This window comes from Peromyscus californicus, unplaced genomic scaffold (genome assembly GCF_007827085.1).
Source record: "Peromyscus californicus insignis strain IS unplaced genomic scaffold, ASM782708v3 Scaffold_11__1_contigs__length_118956290, whole genome shotgun sequence".
NCBI lineage: Eukaryota > Metazoa > Chordata > Mammalia > Rodentia > Cricetidae > Peromyscus > Peromyscus californicus.
Genome location: NW_026294402.1, coordinates 32,851,579 through 32,872,728, shown reverse-complemented (window position 1 = coordinate 32,872,728; position 21,150 = coordinate 32,851,579). Strand labels below are relative to the sequence as shown.

Here is a 21,150-nt window from a genome sequence, read left to right as displayed (position 1 = left end):
ATCTGTGAGAACAGTAAAAACCATAACATTAAAATGAAATCCCAGCCCTATCCAAACTATCCCATTAAAATGGGACTAAGAACCAAAATTGAATGATAAAGTTAAGCCCACACTTCTCTGTGACTTTACTTTCTACATTTTATGGAAGTTCATGTACAGAAATAAACATAAATAAATGAAAGGCCATTTCCTTGGGAATAATATTCAGGGAACCAGTGACCAACAGATTTTTGGTTCTGCAGCATCTCTGTTCTTCTGCTATCTTGAAAATCCACATCCCACTTAATGTTCAATGATAATCTCAAAAGAGAAGACACAAGGCACATCAAAAACTCAAGGTGGTTTAGAGAAAGAAAAACAAGCATACATCCAATTTAATACTTACCCTTGTGCATGGGGAAGTCATAAGTGACCTCACTGACACTTCTCTACTCTCACAGATGGGCAAGTACTGTGTGACCCCTGTAAAGTTTCATAGACCCAATTATATACACTTTCGTTTATAGATATTTACTTTTCTGTTGTTACTACATTTGCCTTTCCGGTGATGAGGGAAACTAACTCTGGATGGCAAAGTCAGAGCCATCATTTCTGGGGATTAAGAAAAGCCACAAGTATAGATCATTATTATCAGTGCTGACTTTTCCAAGGTTGTTTTCTCTATCCCAGAGGTTTTTAAATACCATTTACTGATGTCTAAACAGCCAACTGATTAAGACTCAAGAGAGTTTTATTAGACTGTCATCTTAGGAACCTCATTAAAAATTGAAAAGTTTATGTTTCTCACGTATTTTCCCCAAGAGATCACATTTTATTGTCATGATACTAAGGGATTAGTTCAATAGTAATGACATCGGCTTATTGCAGGTATACAACTCCATTTTGTATTTATTGTTTGAAAATTTTATCCATGTATACCATGTGTTTTCATCAAGTTCACCCCTGCATCCTTCTTCTGAAATTCCTCCCCTAATATCCTAAATTAATCTCACAAACTTTGTCTTTTTTCCCTATTTTTTTAACCTATTGAGTTCAGTCAGCAGTGCCAGTGGGTATATAAATGTAGGGATTTCTATGTGAGTATAAGTACCCTCTCTGGGGGATATCCTTTAAACTGACTATGATTCTCCTAGTAGCCAACCAACTGACAATAGTTGAGGTGGAACTTCATGATCATATCCTCCTTCAATGTCTGTATTTTGTCAAGTTTGATTTTACACAGGTCTTATGCATACTGTTGCAACCACTGTGAGCTTATTTGAGCAGGGAACATATTGAGTCTTGAAAATATTGCTTCAGTGAAAATATTTCTCTGGGCTTTACCATCTTCCTACCTCTTATGACCACTTAGGCTTGGGAGAAGGGGTATGATGTGGAGGTCCCATTTAGGATTCAGCACTCCCAGACTCTTATTCTCTGCCTATTTCCAAGTTATGAATGTCTGTTTTAATCACCATCTACTGCCAAAAGAAGCATCTCTAATAAAGGTTGAGAGATGCATTAATCTATGGGTACATGTATAAGAGAAATTTATTAGAAGTCAGTTTAATTCTATATCCAAAGCAGAAAAACAGTACTTCCCTAGAACCTAGAACCTATCTAGTCTCAGGTAGTTTTCCCCACGAATCACTCTAGGAATGAATTCTGCCTGTAGGGCAAGTCTAAATTCCAAAAAGAAATTCATTGGTTACTCCAACAACACTTGTACCAATACAGCACTAGAGGGTGTATTCTCCCAGGTCAGCAATTATTGTATCTCTCAGGATTCACAGCTATGTGTAATTGATTATTACTATTTCCCTGTGATAGCCTTCCTGGACCTTAAGCACTACAGAAGATAGAAAATAGGGATGGAGCTTCCAGGCAGATACAAGCTTTATTTCTCCATGTTATGACTTGAATATATGGTATCTCAGCAATCACATCTCACCATTATGTAATGGGCGTAATCAAGACCAATGGTGTTTGCCTGTAATATTGGGAGGTTCTAAGGAACACAACTGACAAACAACTCCAAAAATGTGGCTCATTCCTGAATTTCAGTGTTTCTTTGATAGCCAATGGTGTCTAAGAGGAACACTGTCTCCCAATTTTAGGATAACACCATTTAAAACCTTTTTAATCCATGAATATATATTAATGAGCTTATAGTGTAGTAGGATTACAAATGACTTTCTCAAAGATCTTAATGTTAGTCATCGCTTGTGAAACTCCCTCACCTTTATTGCCATCCCATATTGTGTCCAACTCAATCCTCCTGCTCCATTTATCTCCATTCCTGCTTCATCCCACCTGTGCTCCAGATTTACACACATTTTTTCCTATTAACGTGGGCACTCTCCAAATAGAAAATCAAGAAAATCTGTCCAATAAACAATGGATTCATTATACTTCACATCAGTAGAAGAAATCCTATATATTTGTTGATAATATCTTCTTTCATACATATCACACATACTTCTTCATCAAAGTCTATGATGTCAAAGGGATTTTGTCTGTTTTCCTCACAGCTACTTCTGATGCACTTAAAACAATTAAAATTGACATACACAGGGGTTGTCCTAGAAAAATGTATAGAAGAATGAGTAAATGGACATCCTTTCACAGTTCTCTAAGAATGCATACGGGATATTGCTCACAGAGAATTTTTAGGTGCCAATACTCTTATTTATAGACATGAAGGTGGACAGAGATGACATCCGTAAAGAATGTACAGCCACAGACAACACCCAGAGGCCATCAAAGGTAATTCCCAATTGGAGTTACTAAGACCAGAAGAAAGAAAAATAAAAAGTCACAGTTCTCATCCATGAATATCACTCTGCTTTTCAGAAAAACACTGAGAGTATCCTGTGTCTTTTCCCACACAATAGTTGTATAGACTGAGATAAGAAGGAAATTTATAACAGTTCAGTATAATAAGGTCTGAACTGCCACAATTTAGGTTCTGTTCTCTTTGTAATGGCATTGGGAGCCATTAAAAGGTTTTATCCTTTTGTGGCACAAACTGAAACATTAGAGGACTCAGAAAGAATAAAATGGCCTGAGAACACTGGGGAAATGACCAGCACTAGAGAGAGGGAAGTAGCACGAGGTGCAGAGGCAATTACAGCAGTGGGAAGAGGAGAGACTGTGAGAGACAGGGGGTGAGGAGGAAGGATACAAAAGCAGAAATGAAGAGGAAGAGAGTAGGGAAGGAAAAGGAAGGTCCCTGAAGTAAGAGCAACACTATGAGAAGTTCTGATAAATGAAAAATATAAAAGAGACACTGCAAGGGAGAATGAAGCAAGTCTTCTAGTAAAAGGGATACAGTAAAACAAAAGGGACAAAATTCTCCAAGTCACTAGCCTATGGGCTGACTAAATTGTGAAGTTGTCACAAGCAGAAGTTAGGAAGAGTGAAATTCTGGCTAAATTTTTACATTGAACCTTGAACTGAACATGAAAGTGCAAGTCTGAAGTAGAAAAATGTACCAAGAAGACTGAATGAGGGATACAGTTGTGTGACTTGTGGAACCCCTGGCATGGAACATGAATTGGCTTTTAGAGCCCTATGCTGAGATGCCTTACTCTGCCTTGATGCAGGGGAGAGGGGCTTGGTCCTGCCCCAACTTGGTATGCCAGCCTGTGTTGACTACCCAAGGGAGGTCTTATCCCCTAAAAGGAGGGAATGGGGTGGGTGGAGGAGGTGGGGGAGGGAGGAGGTGAAGGAGAGGGAGGGGAATAGTCATTGTTATATAAAAAGAAAAAAAATTAAATAAATAATAAAAATGACTACATGAATTTTGAAACAAACATCAGAACATGAGAAGATTCACAGGTCATTTCTCTAAACAACAAAGAACAAGATTGCTGAAGTCTATGAATAAAAGAATTAATAGAGCAGAAAGAATTTTTAAAAAATGAATCCCTCAATTACAGATGTCTTTCTATTTAGGATGAAAAGAAATAGAGTAACTGCTAAAATGAACCTCAATTATTACTGACTCTAAAATTGCTAAGTGACCAAAATACCTTAGGGAAAACTTGAAATGTACCCCATAGGCCAGACATTCCTTGGGGGTCCAAAAGTGATCAAGACTTTGTGATTCATTAAATATGTTCTATACAATTTGTTACAAACTATTTTTTGGTTAGTTTTCTTTTGATTTTCTTTTCCATTCATTTCTCTTCTCCAGCAGCAAACAAAGTCACATCTAGTACTATGAATGTTAGTCAGTAGTGGTGAAGATTCTAGCTGGGTACCAGCTCGGTTCTCCATGTTCAATGACATAAGCAGTATCAGCAATAAGGCCTTGTCAGGTTCTTGGGAAAAACCAACAATTTCTTTCTCAATGGCCTGTGAGGTCTGAGAGACCTGTCTATAGGACCCTATTGGTCAACAAGTTAACACAATGTAACCCATTCTGGGACTGGAAGTTTTAGTTGTTGGCATAAAAAGGCTAGTTGAGGTACTGTCTCCCTCATTATATGGTGACTTCATTTAAATTCCATTCATACGTATTAGGACTCTTCTACAGTAGAAAGTTTTCTTGTGGCTTTTCAAAATGCCTTTAGCGTTAGTTGTCCCTCCACACATTCTCTGAGAACTTCATATGTGCATTCAATGTGTTTTGGTTATATCAACTCCCATTCCTTCTCCAGCTCCTCTTACAGCCTGTCTGCCACATCCTCCTCTCAAATTTCTGTCCTCTTCTCATAACCCACTGAGTCAAGTCAGTGCTGTTGTGTCATTGTGGTTGTAGAGCCATCCACTGATGCATGGGCTTCCCTGAAGAAAACTGACTCTCCCTAGCCTTGTAGCACTATTAGGTGATGTAGGAACATGAACTATGGAGATAGAGGGGCTCATGAACCCATACCCCAGCTGAGGAACTATTGAGAGTTGATAGTTCCAAGTAGAGAGAGAGTCATTTTTCATTAAGGATATAATGCCTATTTGTGGCAGGGTCCTGTGCTGTTGTTCCCTTTGGGGAGGGGGCCAATTAGGCACACAGTCAAACCAACCATACAGACTCTGGGAAAATGTCGAAACAACAAGCTCAGTTTATTCAGGATGAGGCAAGCCTTATATACCCTCCACCCTACCCTGGGGGAAGGTCTGATGAATATGCATCTGATGGTGTGACATGGCTGTCTCTCATTGGTCCAGTTCATCTCCAGATCATGTTTCAGCTGCTGTTGCGAAGGCCATTAGGTAGATCCAGGCTGGCTCTCAGAAAGTATCTTTTGTACTTGTTTAGGCCGGCTGGCCCTCAAGCCTGTCAGGGATGAGTCATCCCACACCTATTAAGTCAACCATGCTCAGGAGATTGACCCCATACCCATGAGTATATGTTCAGCACCAATAAGACTAAATGGGTTGTTTAAAAACAAAACAAAACAAAAAGGACATGAAATTGGGAGAGGATGGGAAGGTAAGGAGTGGATTTGGATATGAGAGGAGTTAGGGGGAGGAGTCAGATGAGTATCACCAAAATCCATTATATGATATTCTCAATAGGTTAATAAACTTAATGTGTTAAAAAGAACCTGAAATATGCCTTAAGTACATTATATGAAATATTATTGCAAGAATAGTTTTCTGTCAAACCCTAACCTAGACTTTATGAGGAAAAGATATCAATTTATATACCTCCAATATATATGTAGATAAAACATGGAATGAATGTAGACAGGCTCCAAGAATCTACTCTTACAGCAAAGCTATCTCATCTCTTCCTTTCTTCCACTTGCATTAGGCCACATCACTCTAATTCAACTATAGCAAATTATGTTAAATGGTAACCCCTCCACTACAACATGCAGAACTTCATCTTACATTCACTCCTGACTCCTTACATGTCTGACACATTCAACCTTATTAGTCAGTGCTGATTTAATACAAAAAGCTTCATGTTGTACTATATTTTCTTAACTATAAAAATATAATATTTACTAATGTAAATGTTTCTGCATAACTTTAAATATTTGTAAATCTAAAACAAGTTCAAATCTTATTTTAACATACTAAATGTGATTAGCAATTGTTGTGGAATATTAATTTAACTATGCAAAGATGTGTTACATTTGTTTAGGCTCAGAATATTACTTTCACTGTGTAAAGGTGTGTTACTTTTGTTTATGCTGCTTTTGTTTAATGATGTTAGGATATGTTTAATTATGTTAAGATGTGTCACATGTTTTTCATCTTGCCTGCCTAAGGTACATGATTAGGCTAATAAAAACGTGAGCAGCAAATAGCTAGGCTGAGGAAGGATATGTGGGACTCCCAGGCAAAGAGATTAATAGGAGGAGAAATCTAGGCTCAAGAGAGAAGAAGGAGAGAAGAAGGAGAGAAAGAGGGACACACTCAGGGCAAGAAGTCAGGGAGCTCCTGGTCAGCACACAGGAAAAGATATAAAGAAAGCAAGAAAAGGTAAAAAGCCCTGAGGCACATGGTAGATAAAGAGAAGCAGATAATTTAAGTTAAAAGAGCTATCCAAAAATGTGCCTAGGATAGGCCAAGCATTCAAAACTAATAATAAGTCTCTGTGTCATGATTTGGGAGCTGGTTGATGGCCAAAAAGAAAAAAAGCCAACAATAGATGTGACAATGTAGGAAAACTGAGTAAACTTGAAGAATAACAACAACAAAAAAGACATTGTCCAATGAAACAATAACTGAGCAAAGCTTCAGAGATACCTCAACCTCATTCTGCATAGGACAGACTTTGTGTATTAGGAAAAAGAAAAAATGAAGACATACAGCTAAGAACATCTAAATAAGAGGTCACTACTATACAATGGAGCCCCAAGGCATTCAACATTCTTTGATAACAAATTTAACTACCTAATCTACATAAAAACTTCTGAATCAGGTATTTGGAGCTAGGTGATTAAGAACTACCCACAAAGCAGTGAAAACTATAGAACGTCATGCAGTGATTTGTTTTATAATCTGGTTTACTTTACATAGATATTTGTAATTATTCATCAAACTTCCAGGAATTGCTTCATATTCAACAATAAAATCAAAGTATTGGCATGTTCATTGTCTACTATACAAATATGAATTATTTTTTTATTTTTCCTAGGGAGATTTTTTTCATATTTACTAGCTGTTTTATCTAATAAAGTATATTCATAATTTCTTTTTTTAATATACTTGTTTCTGATCATAATTTGTTCCATCATGTGTACAGATAAAATGGCTCTTTGAAAATCTGATCTATTTACAATTAAAACCTTAATTTTCTTTAAAGACCCAAATACAGAAAATACACATGCAAATGTAATGTTTTTCAGCTTTTTTTTATTAATTAATTAGTTTTTTCCAGCCTGATTACAGTTTAGTCCTACAGTTAACATATACCTTCATTGAAGTGGTTGGATATAAAATAAACTCAAAAAATTCAGTAGCCCTCCTATACACAAATGATAAGTGGGCTGAGAAAGAAATTAGTGAAACAACACCCTTCTCAATTTTTATTTTTAATTGACAAAAAAGTATGCATTTCTGAGGTACAATAAAATGGTATCACAGAGTAGTACACTTGGCAGTAACTGAATTGACCCATTTAGCATGTCTATAACCCCACACTCTTACCATGTCCTCATGAAGACATCTCAAGTCTATTCTTTTAACAATTTTGAGTTGCAAGTTATTGACTCTTCTTAAAACATATTCCTCCTACCTGAAACCTTGAACTGCTTAATCTCCTGGTCCTCCTTTCAACACATTCACAACTTTTAAATGTTAAACTTCAGTCCATTGACTTGTCAAATCAACACTAAAGCTTCACAGTGACCAATTTGGAATCCTAGACAGGCCATTGTGTTGCATGAAGCTGAGCAGTTGAATCCTGGATTGCTTTGAAGACCCTAAGATGTTGGAGATTCCAGATGCATGGGATGCCTGCCAAGAAATTCTGCTAATAGGAAGTAGAAACAGCCCAAGAGAAGGAAGTATGATGCAGTCAACAAAGCTGAACATAGTTGAAGATCAGAAGAGCATTTTAACATCAGACATGGATTTGAAGAGTTTGGGTGTTTGTACAGCCTGCTTTCCGTCTTTCTTTGGACCAATATTTTGTCACTATGCTCCCTTCTTTATGTTTTGAAATGGTAATGTATATCCTGTGCCATTATATGCTGGAAGTGTGTGCTCTGATTTTTTTATTTTAATTTACAGGGAATTAAGTTAAGAAATTGCTTTAATCTTAGAAGAGACTTTGAACTTTATACTTTTAAATAAGTTTGAGACTGTTATAGACTATGGGGATTTTTGAAGTTGAACTGAAAGCATTTTTGCATTATGGTATGGCTTCAAGCTTTTGAAGGCCAGGGAATAGAATGTGGTGGTTTGAAAGAAAGTAGCCCACAAAGGGAGTGCCAGTATTAGGAAGTGGGACTTTGTTAGAATGGGTGTTGCCTTGCTGGAAGAAGTGTGTCACTGTGAGGGAGCTTTGAGGCTCAAACTACTCCCAGTAAGACAGACCACTTTCTGTTGCCTGCAAAAGGATGTAGGACATTCAGCTCCTTCTCTAGCACCATAATCTTCCTACGCACCACCATGTCCCACCATGATGATAATAGAAATGTAAGTGTAAGACACCTAAATTAAATGTATTGCCTTTATAAGAGTTGCCATGGTTATGGTGTCTCTTCACAGCAACAGAAACCCGAACTAAAATGTAACATGAATTGTTAAACAGCCTTATTAATAAAAATCTCAGACATTGGGGTGAAAGCTGAAAGATCAGAGAAACAGAATAAGCCAGCCACATTCTTACCCCTACAAAATCCTCAGCCCAAGAGAGAGACTTCCTGTTTACTCTTGTGTAGACGAATTTCTAAATAGTCTTATTAAATAAGAAACACAGAGCCAAATACAGGAGTAATAGTCAAAGAGATCAGAGAAATAGCAAATGACTGCAATTAGCCTTAGCTTACCACCACACAGTAGCTTGCTCAGAGAAAGAGACTTCTTCCTGTCTAACCTGTGCTTTTATTCCCTTCCTGTTCTGCCTTCTCATTGACTCCAAGCCCAGCCACATGACTTCCTCATCAAGCCTGTCTATACAGACCTCCAGGTCTCTATGGTTGGTACTGGGATTAAAGGCTCATGTCACCACAGCTTGGCTGTGTCCTTGACCACACAGAGACTCTGCCTGCCATGTGATCAGATTAAGGGCTTGGGCTACCACCGCCTGACTTCTGTTCCTGGCTTACTATGACCTCTGATCTCCAGGCAAACTTATTATTTAACATGCAAATAAAATATCACATTCAGCACAAATAAAATATCACCAAACTCCCGCCTTATATACCTTTCTATATCCTGTCATTTTACTTCCTTCCTAGTGCTGGGATTAAAGGTAAGTGCCCACACCTGGATCTGTTCCCATTGTGGCCTTGAATTCACAGTGATCCAAATAGATCTCTGCCTCCTGAATGCTGGAATTAAAGGCATATGCTACCCCTGCCTGACCTCCATGTTTAATATAGTGACTTGTTGGGATCAGAATGGCTCTGACCCCTCTAAGACTGCCCCCACATCCCCTGTTCTGAGTGCGCTGAGGTCAGGCTGTTTCGCAGATGTTTTGCTGATCAGTATATCTCATGGTTTGGCATCTGTGGCCTCCTGGGGCATGCTGACCATTCTTTGACCCTGGGTGCTTGGTCAACAATTTTGTTTGTTCCTCCTTCTGAAAGGGTATATAAGATGGGGAAGAAAGAATGAAAGAGCCCTGATGCTTGCAACTTAACTGGTGTGTGCTGTGTTCATCCCGACTTCCCCGGCCAGATTTCAAGCTGAATTGCTGTGCAGGCACAGCAGTGGCTGGCTTTGTTCTCTGATCCCCAGGCAAGCTTTATTGGGGTATACAATATATGACCACATTAAAACACTGAGTTTACATACTAATTCATGATAGTTGATATGAAAATCCCTCTGAGAATTATGCACTCCCTTGAATACAGTTCACATGACCCCTCTGCAGTTATTTATACAGAAAGAAATATAATAAGGGATTTAGAGTTGACTAATTGGAAGTCTAGATATTGAATTATTTCTAGGACAAATATATCCACTGTATATTATTTATTTATTATTCTGTTACACATTTTGATTCTCTGTTTAAATAACCAAGTGTCCATATTTAAGAACTATGAAGAAAAACTGCACTTTGGTTTTATACAAAAACAGTGAGAAAAGATGATTATTTCAGTAAAATGGATTTAGATGTAATTATTCTAACTAATAATTATTTCATCGCATTCAACAGATTAAAGTCAAATCTGTGCACTGGGACACAGGCAATTGGTAGAGCTCCCCCTCTATATTTCATTGTCATATCCACAGGAGCCTGTTTCCTGCCAATGAGCACTGCCTCTGGCTCTTACAATTCTTCTGCCCTATCTTCCAAGAAGATGCCTGTACCTTGGGGTGGGGGAGTGTTGTGTAGATGTCCCATTTACAATTGAGTGACAGCTATCCCTCACTAACACCTCCTTCATCCTACCCTCCCAGCCTTGTAACTATCAGGCAAAATCCTTTTGGAATGCACTAACAACTAGTTTCCACCAACCTGAAGGTTGAAAATGTCAGCAGACAGCATCTGAGGACTATAAAAAAAAGTTGTTTCCACTTTGTTCTAATCTCCTATCTCAGATTTTGAAAGTGTTTGAAAGTATTTGAAAGGTGCATTGATTTGTGACTTTCTTTTGTTCTGTTACTATTAAAGCCTCTGATATATGTTGCAAGCTGAATCCATGTCTCTGAGTTGAAATCAATCCAGAACAAACAATCTCTTTGAAGTGACATATGCATCTTTGCATGAGATCAGTCATCATTTAACTTCCAAGACTTGTCCTATTATCTAGATTGTTTAAAAATAAGAGCTCAAATGTCCCCAAGTGGACAGATGTGAACATTTTCAGAACTTCCTGATGATTTCATGAATTGAATTTTTACTTGCTTTTGAAATCTAACTAAAGCCTATAGCTTCTCTTGTTTTCAGCTAACTTGAAAATCACTAATCTTGGACCATGTTGATGAACAATGTAAGATGTCTCCCCTCACTTTGATTTCCTGTAAATATCATGCTGATTTGTGGGTTATGATGGTGTTGGTTGCCTGAGTGCCTTAACATAGACTTTTGCTGAAAGCATGGACTCTTCAGTTGAGCCTGCAGCTTGTTCTAGGGTGACAAAACAGATCCTAAGCGTGACATCTCCACCTTCGCACTGTATCTGTATCCTTTATTCTCTTACCTTTGGGTCAGATTGCTTCTGTTAAACTTTGCACACAGACATGCTAGACATTCAGAGAAAGGCAGTAGGAGATTGAGATGTGCCAAAAATTCCTCATCTCTCTAATCTCCCTCAAGGCTAAATATACATTGTGTGACTCACATAGCTTCCAGGTTTACAGAGGCATCAGGACCCACAGATTGACAGCAACCAGGTTTTACAACTTTGAGGCACTGACTACAAGGCTCTAGTCACCAGCACTTTCTTAATATAAAACCTTGTGTAATCCTTGCCATGTAGGGCCCTGGCCCTCCCATTTTGAGGAAGCTGCTGCCTGCTTGCCGACCTTGACCAGATGTCCTCCCTATGCTGATTCCCTGCCGGTTTCCTTCCTCCTGAACGCTCACCGAGGTTCTTTGTTTGTGTATCCTGCATTTGGTGTAAACAGCTTAGATGCAAGAATGTAGAACATTGGGTAGTGAACTTCTGCCCTCCGGGGATCCTCCATTGTGCTGTAAGCCTGTATGTGAGGTTTCCTCCCTCCTTCAATAAAGGGCATTTGGCATTGCAAACACCAAAAGAAGCTTAAATTAGTGCTGGGTTAAGATGTCCATTTCTGGACACTAGCCACCATCTTGCTTGGTAGACTCTATCTAAATATTATTTTAATTTCAGTAAGTCACCCTTAATTCATGCAGCTCATTTTTCAATAGCCTCTTTAGATGAACTTTGATCCAGTAAATAATATTGAATTATCAGAAAAAGAGATTAATCATCAGTAAAAGTAAATTTGATATTTGTGTCTTTTGACCATTAGAGTGATATAGATCATACTTAGCATAGTAAATATGATGTTTCTATCATGGAGGTAGCTTTTTTTTTTTAATTCTAAGTGTAAATTGGATTATTCTATGTCTATCTACTTAATGAAATAAGATGTTCCCAAAATTAACCAAGATAAAATAGATTTATTTCATTAACATTTTAATCATTTCCTTTATATAGACAGTAAAAAAATCATTAATAGCTCACATCTGAAAAAAAATCATTCAAAAGTCAAAAACTGAGTAAGTACTTTAGGCTTTTGTTTTATTTTCAAGAGTTTGAAAGACTTCTAATAGGCCCATCACTCGAATGTGGGGTGGGTTTTCTTATCAAAAATCTTACTAAAAGAGTTGTGTTCAAATGTTCTTTACCCCCAAAATTATAGATGAACAAGAAAAAGAAAATTCTAAATATTCAGCTTTGATCAGTAGACTGAATACACAGGGGGGGGGGGGGGGGGGGGGGGGGGGGGGGGGATTAGAACATGCCAAGAATGTGATCACAAAAGGCTATTCCCAGGGAAGCATGAGGCATGACTTCAGTCATTAAGGTCATTCTGGCCTTCTGTTGCTCATCACATTTCTTACCTGGAGTGGAGGGCACAAATGAACTATAGGGGACCAGTTCTGACCTGTTGAAGGGTTCTTGGGTGAGTAGTGAAGAATGAAGAAATTAGGTTGAAATATAGACGGAGAGAAGAGAGAGACAGAGACACCCGATAGCTTCAGGAGGGCCCTAGGTCAATACCCAGCTGCCCTGAATTTAATCATCATGGACTTTTTATACATCAGCAAGGGGAGGAGCAAAAGACCTCCTCCTTTCAAGATCAAAGCACAACATACAACCAAGTGTATACCCTTCAAAACACCTGGTACCCATGCCTTTGGCAAAAATCATCCTATCATGCTGCCCTGCTGGGAAAAGCAAATTCAGACTTTCTGACTTTGAGTAAAGCCTTACAAGGGAGCCTCTGTAGGCCCCCACAAGGACCAATGGTAGATTAGTAGCCAGTGTAGTTTCTAGCTACCAGCTTGGTGGTAATGAACAATGTGCTTGCAATTAGCTTGTGGCTGCTGAGTCTCTTCTTCTTCTTCTTCTTCTTCTTCTTCTTCTTCTTCTTCTTCTTCTTCTTCTTCTTCTTCTTCTTCTTCTCTCCTCGTCCTCCTCCTCCTCCTCCTCTTCCTCCTCCTCCTCTTCCTCCTCCTTCTCCTCCTCCTTCTTTTTCTTCTCCTTCTGCTTCTTCTTCCTCTTCCTCTTCTTTTTCTTCCTCTTCTTCTTATTCCTCTTCTTCCCCTTCTTCTTCCTCCTCCTCCTCTTCTCCTTCTCCTCTTCCTCCTCCTCTCCCTCCTTCTCCTCCTCTTCTCCTTCTCCTCTTCCTCCTCTTCCTCCTCCTCCCCCTCCTTCTCCTCCTCTTCTCCTCCTCCTCCTTTTTCTCCTCCTCCTTCTTATTCTTCATCTCTTCTTCATCTGTAAGAACTCAGTGTTGAGATGCCATTTTGGAAACTATCTTTTCTTTCTCCAGGAGCTTAGATTTGTGTTCTTGACCCAATGACTATCTTCCTTGTTCTCATAGTTATAGGCCCTCAATTTGTCTTTCAGGTAAACAATACAATTCACATTAGAAGACATTGCCACTCAAATATGTGCAATTATTATTCATCAACTTAAACCTATATTTCTTTACATAAAATGCCATCTTTCCAAAGTTTAAAAGGTTGTATTTCATTTTACTCTTTGTCTTTTTTAATATTTTTTTTGTTCTATTTAGTTGTTTATTTAGTTTACTTTAGTTTAAACATAGGAGTTTACACACACTAGGAAGTGCTTTATCTGCTTCTTCTGGTTGTTTAGTTTATATGTTGTTTGGTATGTTGCTTGGTTGGATAGTTAGTTGGTTCATTTGATTTGAATGGAACAGTCTCCTTATAGAGCACATGTTGACTTGGAACTCACTATGTGGTTCAGAAAAGCCTTAAACTGGTCAGATTTCTGCCTCAGACTCACATGAGTGGGATTACAGTATGTAACACAGTATGTGCACCACAACTGGCAGGGGTTCTTTGTTTGTTGTTGTATTGTTTTATTTATCTCTCTATAGGCTTTTAAGAAAATAAAGTAGCTGGGCCTGGTGATACATGCCCATAATCCTAACTCTGGATGCTGAGTTCAAGATACACCTGGACTACAGGAAGGGCTCAAGTTCATCATGAACCCAGTGAGACCTGGTTCCAAATTCAAAAGTAAAAATAGGATTGTCAATATATAGCACTATGATAAAGCACTTCCTAGTGTGTGTAAACTCCTATGTTTAATACCTGGCACACAAAGATTGAAATTGTATTTTTACCACTATGTCACTTGCTTAGGTCTGCTTAAAAAAAAAAATTATAGGCATGTGCAACAGAAGGGATGGCTTAAACAAGAGGAGATCATTTTCTTGCAGCTCTGGGGACAAAAAGTCCTCCATCAAGTGTGAGTTATGTGTTTTCTGAGGTTTCTCTGTTTGGTTTACAGATGACTATGCTTTTGCTGTGCTGTTACCAAGTCCTTCCTATGTGTACATCCATTCTTGATGTTTATTTCTTTTCTCCTAAGGACACTAGTCAGATTGGTTTTGGGCAAACTTTAACATTGCAAATTAACTTAGATGAGTTTTAAACTAATTACATCATTACGAAACTAGTACTGTTATAGTCCACTGTTGTAGATGAATTTCTAAACAGTCTTATTAAATAAGAAACACAGAGTCAAATACAGAGGTAATAGCGAAAGAGATCAGAGAACTAGTGAAGAGCCAAGACTACCTTGTCTTACCACCTCACTGCCATTGCTTCCCCAGAAAGAGCTTCTTCTTGTGCAACCTGTGTTTTTATTGCCTTTCTGTTCTGCTTTCTCATTGGATCTAAGCCCAGCCACATGACTTCCTCATCACTGCCTGTCTGTACAGACCTTCAAGTCTCTATGTTTGTTGCTGGGATTAAAGGGGTGGGTCACCATGCTTGGCTGTATCCTTGACTATGCAGAGACTCTGCCCGCCATGTGATTTAAGGGCCTGTGCTACCACCACCTGATTTCTGCTTATGGGTATGTGACCTCTGATCTCCAGGAAAACTTTATTTATTAACATACAAATAAAATCACATTTCAACACAAATAAAATATCGACACACACTGTCCTTGGTAATGGGATACAAACAAAAATTCAAGCAGGAGCACATCTGCCTATTAACCACTATTCTACAAGGAAATTAAAGACAACATGGAACTGCACTGACACAGCAATCTCAAATTAGTAAGACCTGATGTTGTGATTCACATCACTAAGAGAGAAGAGGAGGCTGTCAACCCACACTGACACGAAATCACATACTGCTTGGGGTTTCTACTTTTTTCTTATTAAAAGGATCATGGTATATATACATATACACTGCTGTTTACAGTCGACTCAACAATTTATCCTGTCTTCAGAATTAAGGCACTTAATATATACCACATTTTGTGAATGAGTCTTAGATATATGACCAAGCTTCTATGACTTGTGGTTATCTTGATTTCTTAGGTACTATTGCTTTGTATTAAATGAATAAAAAGTAAGTATATAAAAATGGTACTATTTCTCCAACAACATCCCTTCAAACTGTCTGGATATTCATGAGTATTGGTGCTTGTCTGGCATGGGAAGTTACTACATCCATTCCTAGTAGTACAAAACAACAATGTTTCCTTAACTATGTTTCAGTATGCTCTTGGTTCTTTTCTCCATATGCTGATTCATATGTGTTATATGTGACAAATTATAGTTGCTTTCATATTATAGTTTGATTTAATTTTACAAATTACAATATATTTTTCATAGATATATATGAATCTTAAATTATCCCAAGTTAACACCAACTATGTATTAACACAAATTCACCCCCAACTCAATTGCAGTGACAGTGATACCAATATCTATCATCAGTTCCTTACACTGTTACTAGCAATGGCAGCTATGTTGGAACTGCCAGCAGGACACCATTAGTGCCTAGAACTTGTTAGGACAAGAGTAGTGGCAAATGCCTATTATCTCAGTCCTCAAGAAACAAAGACAAGAGGATGACAAATTCAAGGCCACACTGAGATGCACAACACAATCCTGTCTCAAAGGAAAAGAACAAAAACAAGCAGTGAGAAGCTATTGAGGATCAGGTACATACTTCAAGGAAGTGAAATGGAAACAAAATACATGTTTATATTTCTAGAATATGGTATTTAAAATAGTGCTACATCATTTTTTAAATGTGTATCATTATTTGTCATTTATTTTATGTGTAATTTCCATAGAAGTTTTAATATTAGATGTGCAGAATCAAAGACACAGAAGACTCAGAGTCAGTACTTGACGAATTCAGACTGAAAACCAAGTCATTTCTGTTGGTCCTTCCATTTGTCACAGCTTACTAAACTCATACAGACACAGATTCAGGGGGCTTCAAACCTAACACTTACTGCTGTTTCAGCTGACATCTAGCAACCTTGACTCATTTTTCAGGTGTGTACAGTTAGCAAAAAATCATCACCTCTCCTGTAGAGCATGCAAATTTTTATTGTTCAAATTTATTCTTTCATGAATTTCAGTACCAATTTTTCCTGAAGCTAAATTAGTTATAAATGAACATTGACCACACTTCAGAATACAGGAGAAGGATGAAAAAGCTGTCAGATGTTGGATTGATTTCACTCAGACTTTTATTGTGTTTATTTATGTCCATTCTTTTCCCTTGCAAATCCCCAATTCAACCTCATGTTAATTATTCCTCACACTTGTATGCACATTCTTCTGCTTAGTCTTCTGCCATAGCATTCATCTGCTTTCCAAAACCATACCTCCTCATCATCAAGGTAATTGCTGCCTCTAAAACTCTGCTCAGCTCCTCCCTTTCCTTAGCTGTTCTGTGGGCAACTATACCTACAGTCAAGTCACCTGCCACCTCCTCTAAAGAGTTCTGTGACCAGCCCACCCAAGACATTAGACAGTTATTCTCAGAAAATTACATTCTTCCAATAGTTTGTGTTTTATTTTCCATTATATATTCACAAATACAAAATTTGATTTATCACCACCTTACTAATCTGTAGCCTTCTGAGATAAGTGTCTTCAGCATTCTTTAGAGCTACATTTGTAATGTTTGACAAAATCCTAGATATATTGATGTCTAAAATTGGATACATGCTCACTTTATATTTGCTCTTCAATAAAATTGATCACCATATATTATGAAAGTAAAATTATTAAAGGAAAAGAAATCACTACTTATAAATTAAGATTACATAATTTATTTGAGGAAAAGACAGAATTTCTTTAGCAATGAGAAGGAGAATTGCTTAATCAAATTCTTCTCAATGAAGACATAGCTTGTTTTTATATGCACATACTCGCCCTCAAGTCCATAAACAGAAAACCTTATATAGGTTCCCTTTATCCTAAATGACTGCAATTGTTCTTTTATTTTTAGTCTGCAAGCACTGGAATCACAACAGACTCATCAACTCCTCTTTACCAAACTGATTTTAGGCTAAACAAAAAAGACAGGAGTGAAAAAGTCTTTTACCTCCATATTTGAACCTTTGGAGATACAAAGGAACCATTCAAAAAGAAATCTACAAACATCCCCACAGCATTATTAACTGAATTATGAGACAATGTCTCTTAGACTACTGAAATCAGTATGTCAGTAGCACAGTGACATAACTTCTAGGTGTACTCTAGTCAAAGATCTCACAGTTGTGCTTAAGGTGGATAAACGGAAGAGCATTCGCCTACCATGCAAGAGAGCATGAATATGATTCCCCAAACACATGACCTGCAAAAACATACAAAAATGTACCTTTAAAAGATCTCATGATCTTATTATTTCTGAGTATAATATTATCGAGTGCTTTGTATACATAATTCCTGGTGATTTCTAAGCCTGGAGTGTAACTTACTCTCAGATGGCTGCACAAATGTGTTGTTTAAGTTTTCAATACTGAAAAAAGATACATATAATTTTGGAAAATGATGGGCTACTACACTCTATCCTAAAAGTATGATGGGTTAATTATACTCCACTGTCTTTACTTCTGAAAATTCCTTGATAATTAATTTAATTCTGCATACTGTTAAATAATTTTAGTTCCACACTATTCTCACTAGTGGTTTTTGCTTTTTTGTTTTGTTTTGTTTTTTGGATTTTGATCTTAATTTAGGTGCTGTTGTCAATGAAATTGTTCAAGAGTTGGGTCAAATCCAGGGCCTCAGACATACAAACAAATGCTCTACAAATTAGAAACTCCTCCAGTCCTATGCTTCACATGTCCTAAGATTTACTTACAGAACAAATACAGATTCATTCTACTTAGGTAAACATCCTTTTCTTCAAAGTTTTTCTCAGTGCAATGTGGACATCCTTATTCCTTAAACTGTAGATGAAAGGATTCATCATTGGGCCCACAACCGTGTAAAAAATGGTGGATACTTTATCTTCATCCACAGATGCACTAGAAGGCTTCAGATACATGAATGCTCCAGCTCCAAATAAAAAAGAAACAGCTATTACATGGGAGCCACAGGTACTGAAGGCTTTTGACCTACCCTCTGCAGAACGGATGCCAAGGATGTTGAAAAGGATCAAGGTGTAAGAAATAAAGATAGTCAGGATGGGCACTATGACATTGACACCCACAACAATGAAAACCACCAGCTCATTGATGGCAATATCTGTGCAGGAGAGCTTCTGGAGAGGAACTATATCACACATGTAGTGATTGATGATGTTGCTATCACAGAAGGTCAGACTTAACATGCTACCAGTATGGGCCATGGCTCCCACAAACCCCATTACATACACAGCTACCATCATCAAGTGGCAGACCTGATGGGACATGGTGACCTGGTAAAGCAGGGGTTTACAGATGGCAGCATATCTGTCATAGGCCATGGCTATCAAAATGTAGCATTCTTCAATAGAAAAGAAGCAAAAGAAAAAGAGCTGAGTCATGCACTCAGCAAAAGAGATGATGTTCTGCTTCACAAAACTCACCAGCATTCTGGGCGTTATGACTGAAGAGTAGCAGAGATCTGTGAAGGCAAGGTTGAAGAGAAAGTAGTACATGGGAGTGTGCAGGTGAGGGTTCAAAACAATCAGAACCATCAAGCCCAGGTTCCCCACCATGCAAACCACATAGATTCCCAAGAAGAGGAAGAAGAGAGGCAGCTGGAGCCCTGGCTGCTGTGTCAAGCCCAGCAGGATGAACTCTTTCACAGAAGAGTCATTAACTAAGGCCATTCGTCTCTGGGTCATATCTGTAAGAACAGTAAAAAACAAAACATTAAAAGGATATCCCCCAGGGCGGTGGTGGCACATGCATTTAATCCCAGCACTCTGGAGGCAAGGCCAAGCGGATCTCTGTGAGTTCGAAGCCAGCCTGTTCTACAAAACGAGTACCAGGAAAGGCACAAAGCTACACAGAGAAACCCTGTCTCGAAAAACCAAAAAAAAAAGGATATCCCAGCCCTCTCCAAACTACCCCTTTAAAATGAGACTAAGAAGTAAAATAGAATGATAAAGTCAAGCTCACACTTCTCTGTGCCTTTTACTTTCTACATATTATGGAAGTTCATGTACAGATATAAACATAAATAAATGAAAGGCCATTTCCTTGGGAAGAATATTCAGGAAATCAGTAACCATTTTTGGTTCTACAGCTTCTCTGTTTTTTTGCTACTTTGAAAATCCACCTCCCACTTAAGGTTCAATGATAATCTCAAAAGAGAAGACACAGATACATCAGAAACTCAATAAGGTTTAGAGAAAGAAAAACAAGCATGCATCCAATTCAATACTTACCCTTGTGTGTGGGGAAGTCATGTGTGACCACACAGATACTTCTCTACTGTCCTAGATAAGCAAGTTTGAAGTGGCATTGAAGAGCTGTAAAGGTGTATGGGCCCAAATATATGTATTTCTACATTTGCCTTTCTGGTAATGAGGGAAACTAATTTTCTACTGGCAAAGTCAGAGTCATCATTTCTTGAGACCATGAAAAGCCACAATTGTAGATCATTATTTCTGGTGGTGACTTTTCCAAGGTTGTCCTCTCTATCACAGAGGTTGTTAAATACCATCCACTGATGTCTAAAGAGCCAACTGATTAAGACTCAATAGAGATTTATGAGACTGTAATCTTAGGAACCTCATTAAAAATTGAAAAGTTTATGTTTCCTAGGTATTTTCCCCAAGAGATCAAGCTTTATTGCCATGGTACTTAGGGACTAGTTCAACAGTAATGACATTGGCTCATTGGAGGTATTTAATTTTGTTTTTTATTTATTATTTGGAAATTTCATCCAAATACATAATATGTTTTCATCAAATTTACTCCTGAATCCTTCTTTTGAAATTCCTCCCCCAACATCCTACCACTATACTCACATAACTTGATCTTTTTTTTTTCCTTATTTTTTTAAACTTACTGAGTTCAGTCAGCAGTGTCATTATGTATATAAATGTAGGGATATCTATGTGAGTATAAGTAACCTCTCTGGGGCCACATACTTAAAACTGACTATGTTTCTCCCAGTAGCCACCCAATTGACTATAGTTGAGGTGGAACTTCATGATCATATCCTCCTTCAATGTCTGTATTTTGTCAAGTTTGATTTTACACAGGTCTTATGCATACTGTTGCAACCACTGTGAGTTTATTTGAGCAGGGAACATGTTGAGTCCTGAAAACATTGTTTCAGTGTAGTTATCTACCACCTCTGGGTTTTACAATCTTCCCACCCTTAATTCACTTATGACCCTTTTAGGCTTGGGAGAAGGGGTATGATGTGGAGGTCCTATTTAGGATTCAGGACTCCCAGACTCTTATTCTCTGCCTATTTCCAAGTTATGAATGTCTGTGTTAATCACTATCTACTGCCAAAAGAAGTATTTCTGATAAAGGTTGAGAGATGCACTAATCTATGGGTATAATGTATAATGGAAATTTGTTACAAGCCTGTTAAATTCTATATCCATAGCAGAAAAAGAGTCCAGGTACTTCTCTAGAACTTATGACATATCTA

The 21,150-nt window shown here is 37.9% G+C and overlaps 1 protein-coding gene across 1 annotated transcript; it reads right to left on the bottom strand.

Moving 5' to 3' along the window:
* Positions 1–18,436: 18,436 nt before the first annotated feature.
* LOC128103398 (olfactory receptor 145-like) lies at positions 18,437–19,381 on the bottom strand. The gene has a single exon (XM_052727756.1). The coding sequence runs from the start codon at positions 19,379–19,381 to the stop codon at positions 18,437–18,439; it is 945 nt and encodes a 314-aa protein (XP_052583716.1).
* Between the last annotated feature and the right edge of the window lie 1,769 nt (positions 19,382–21,150).

Coding starts and splice junctions, on each gene's coding strand:
- LOC128103398 (XM_052727756.1), bottom strand. CDS start 19,381: ATGACCCAGAGACGAATGGCCTTAGTTAATGACTCTTCTGTGAAAGAG.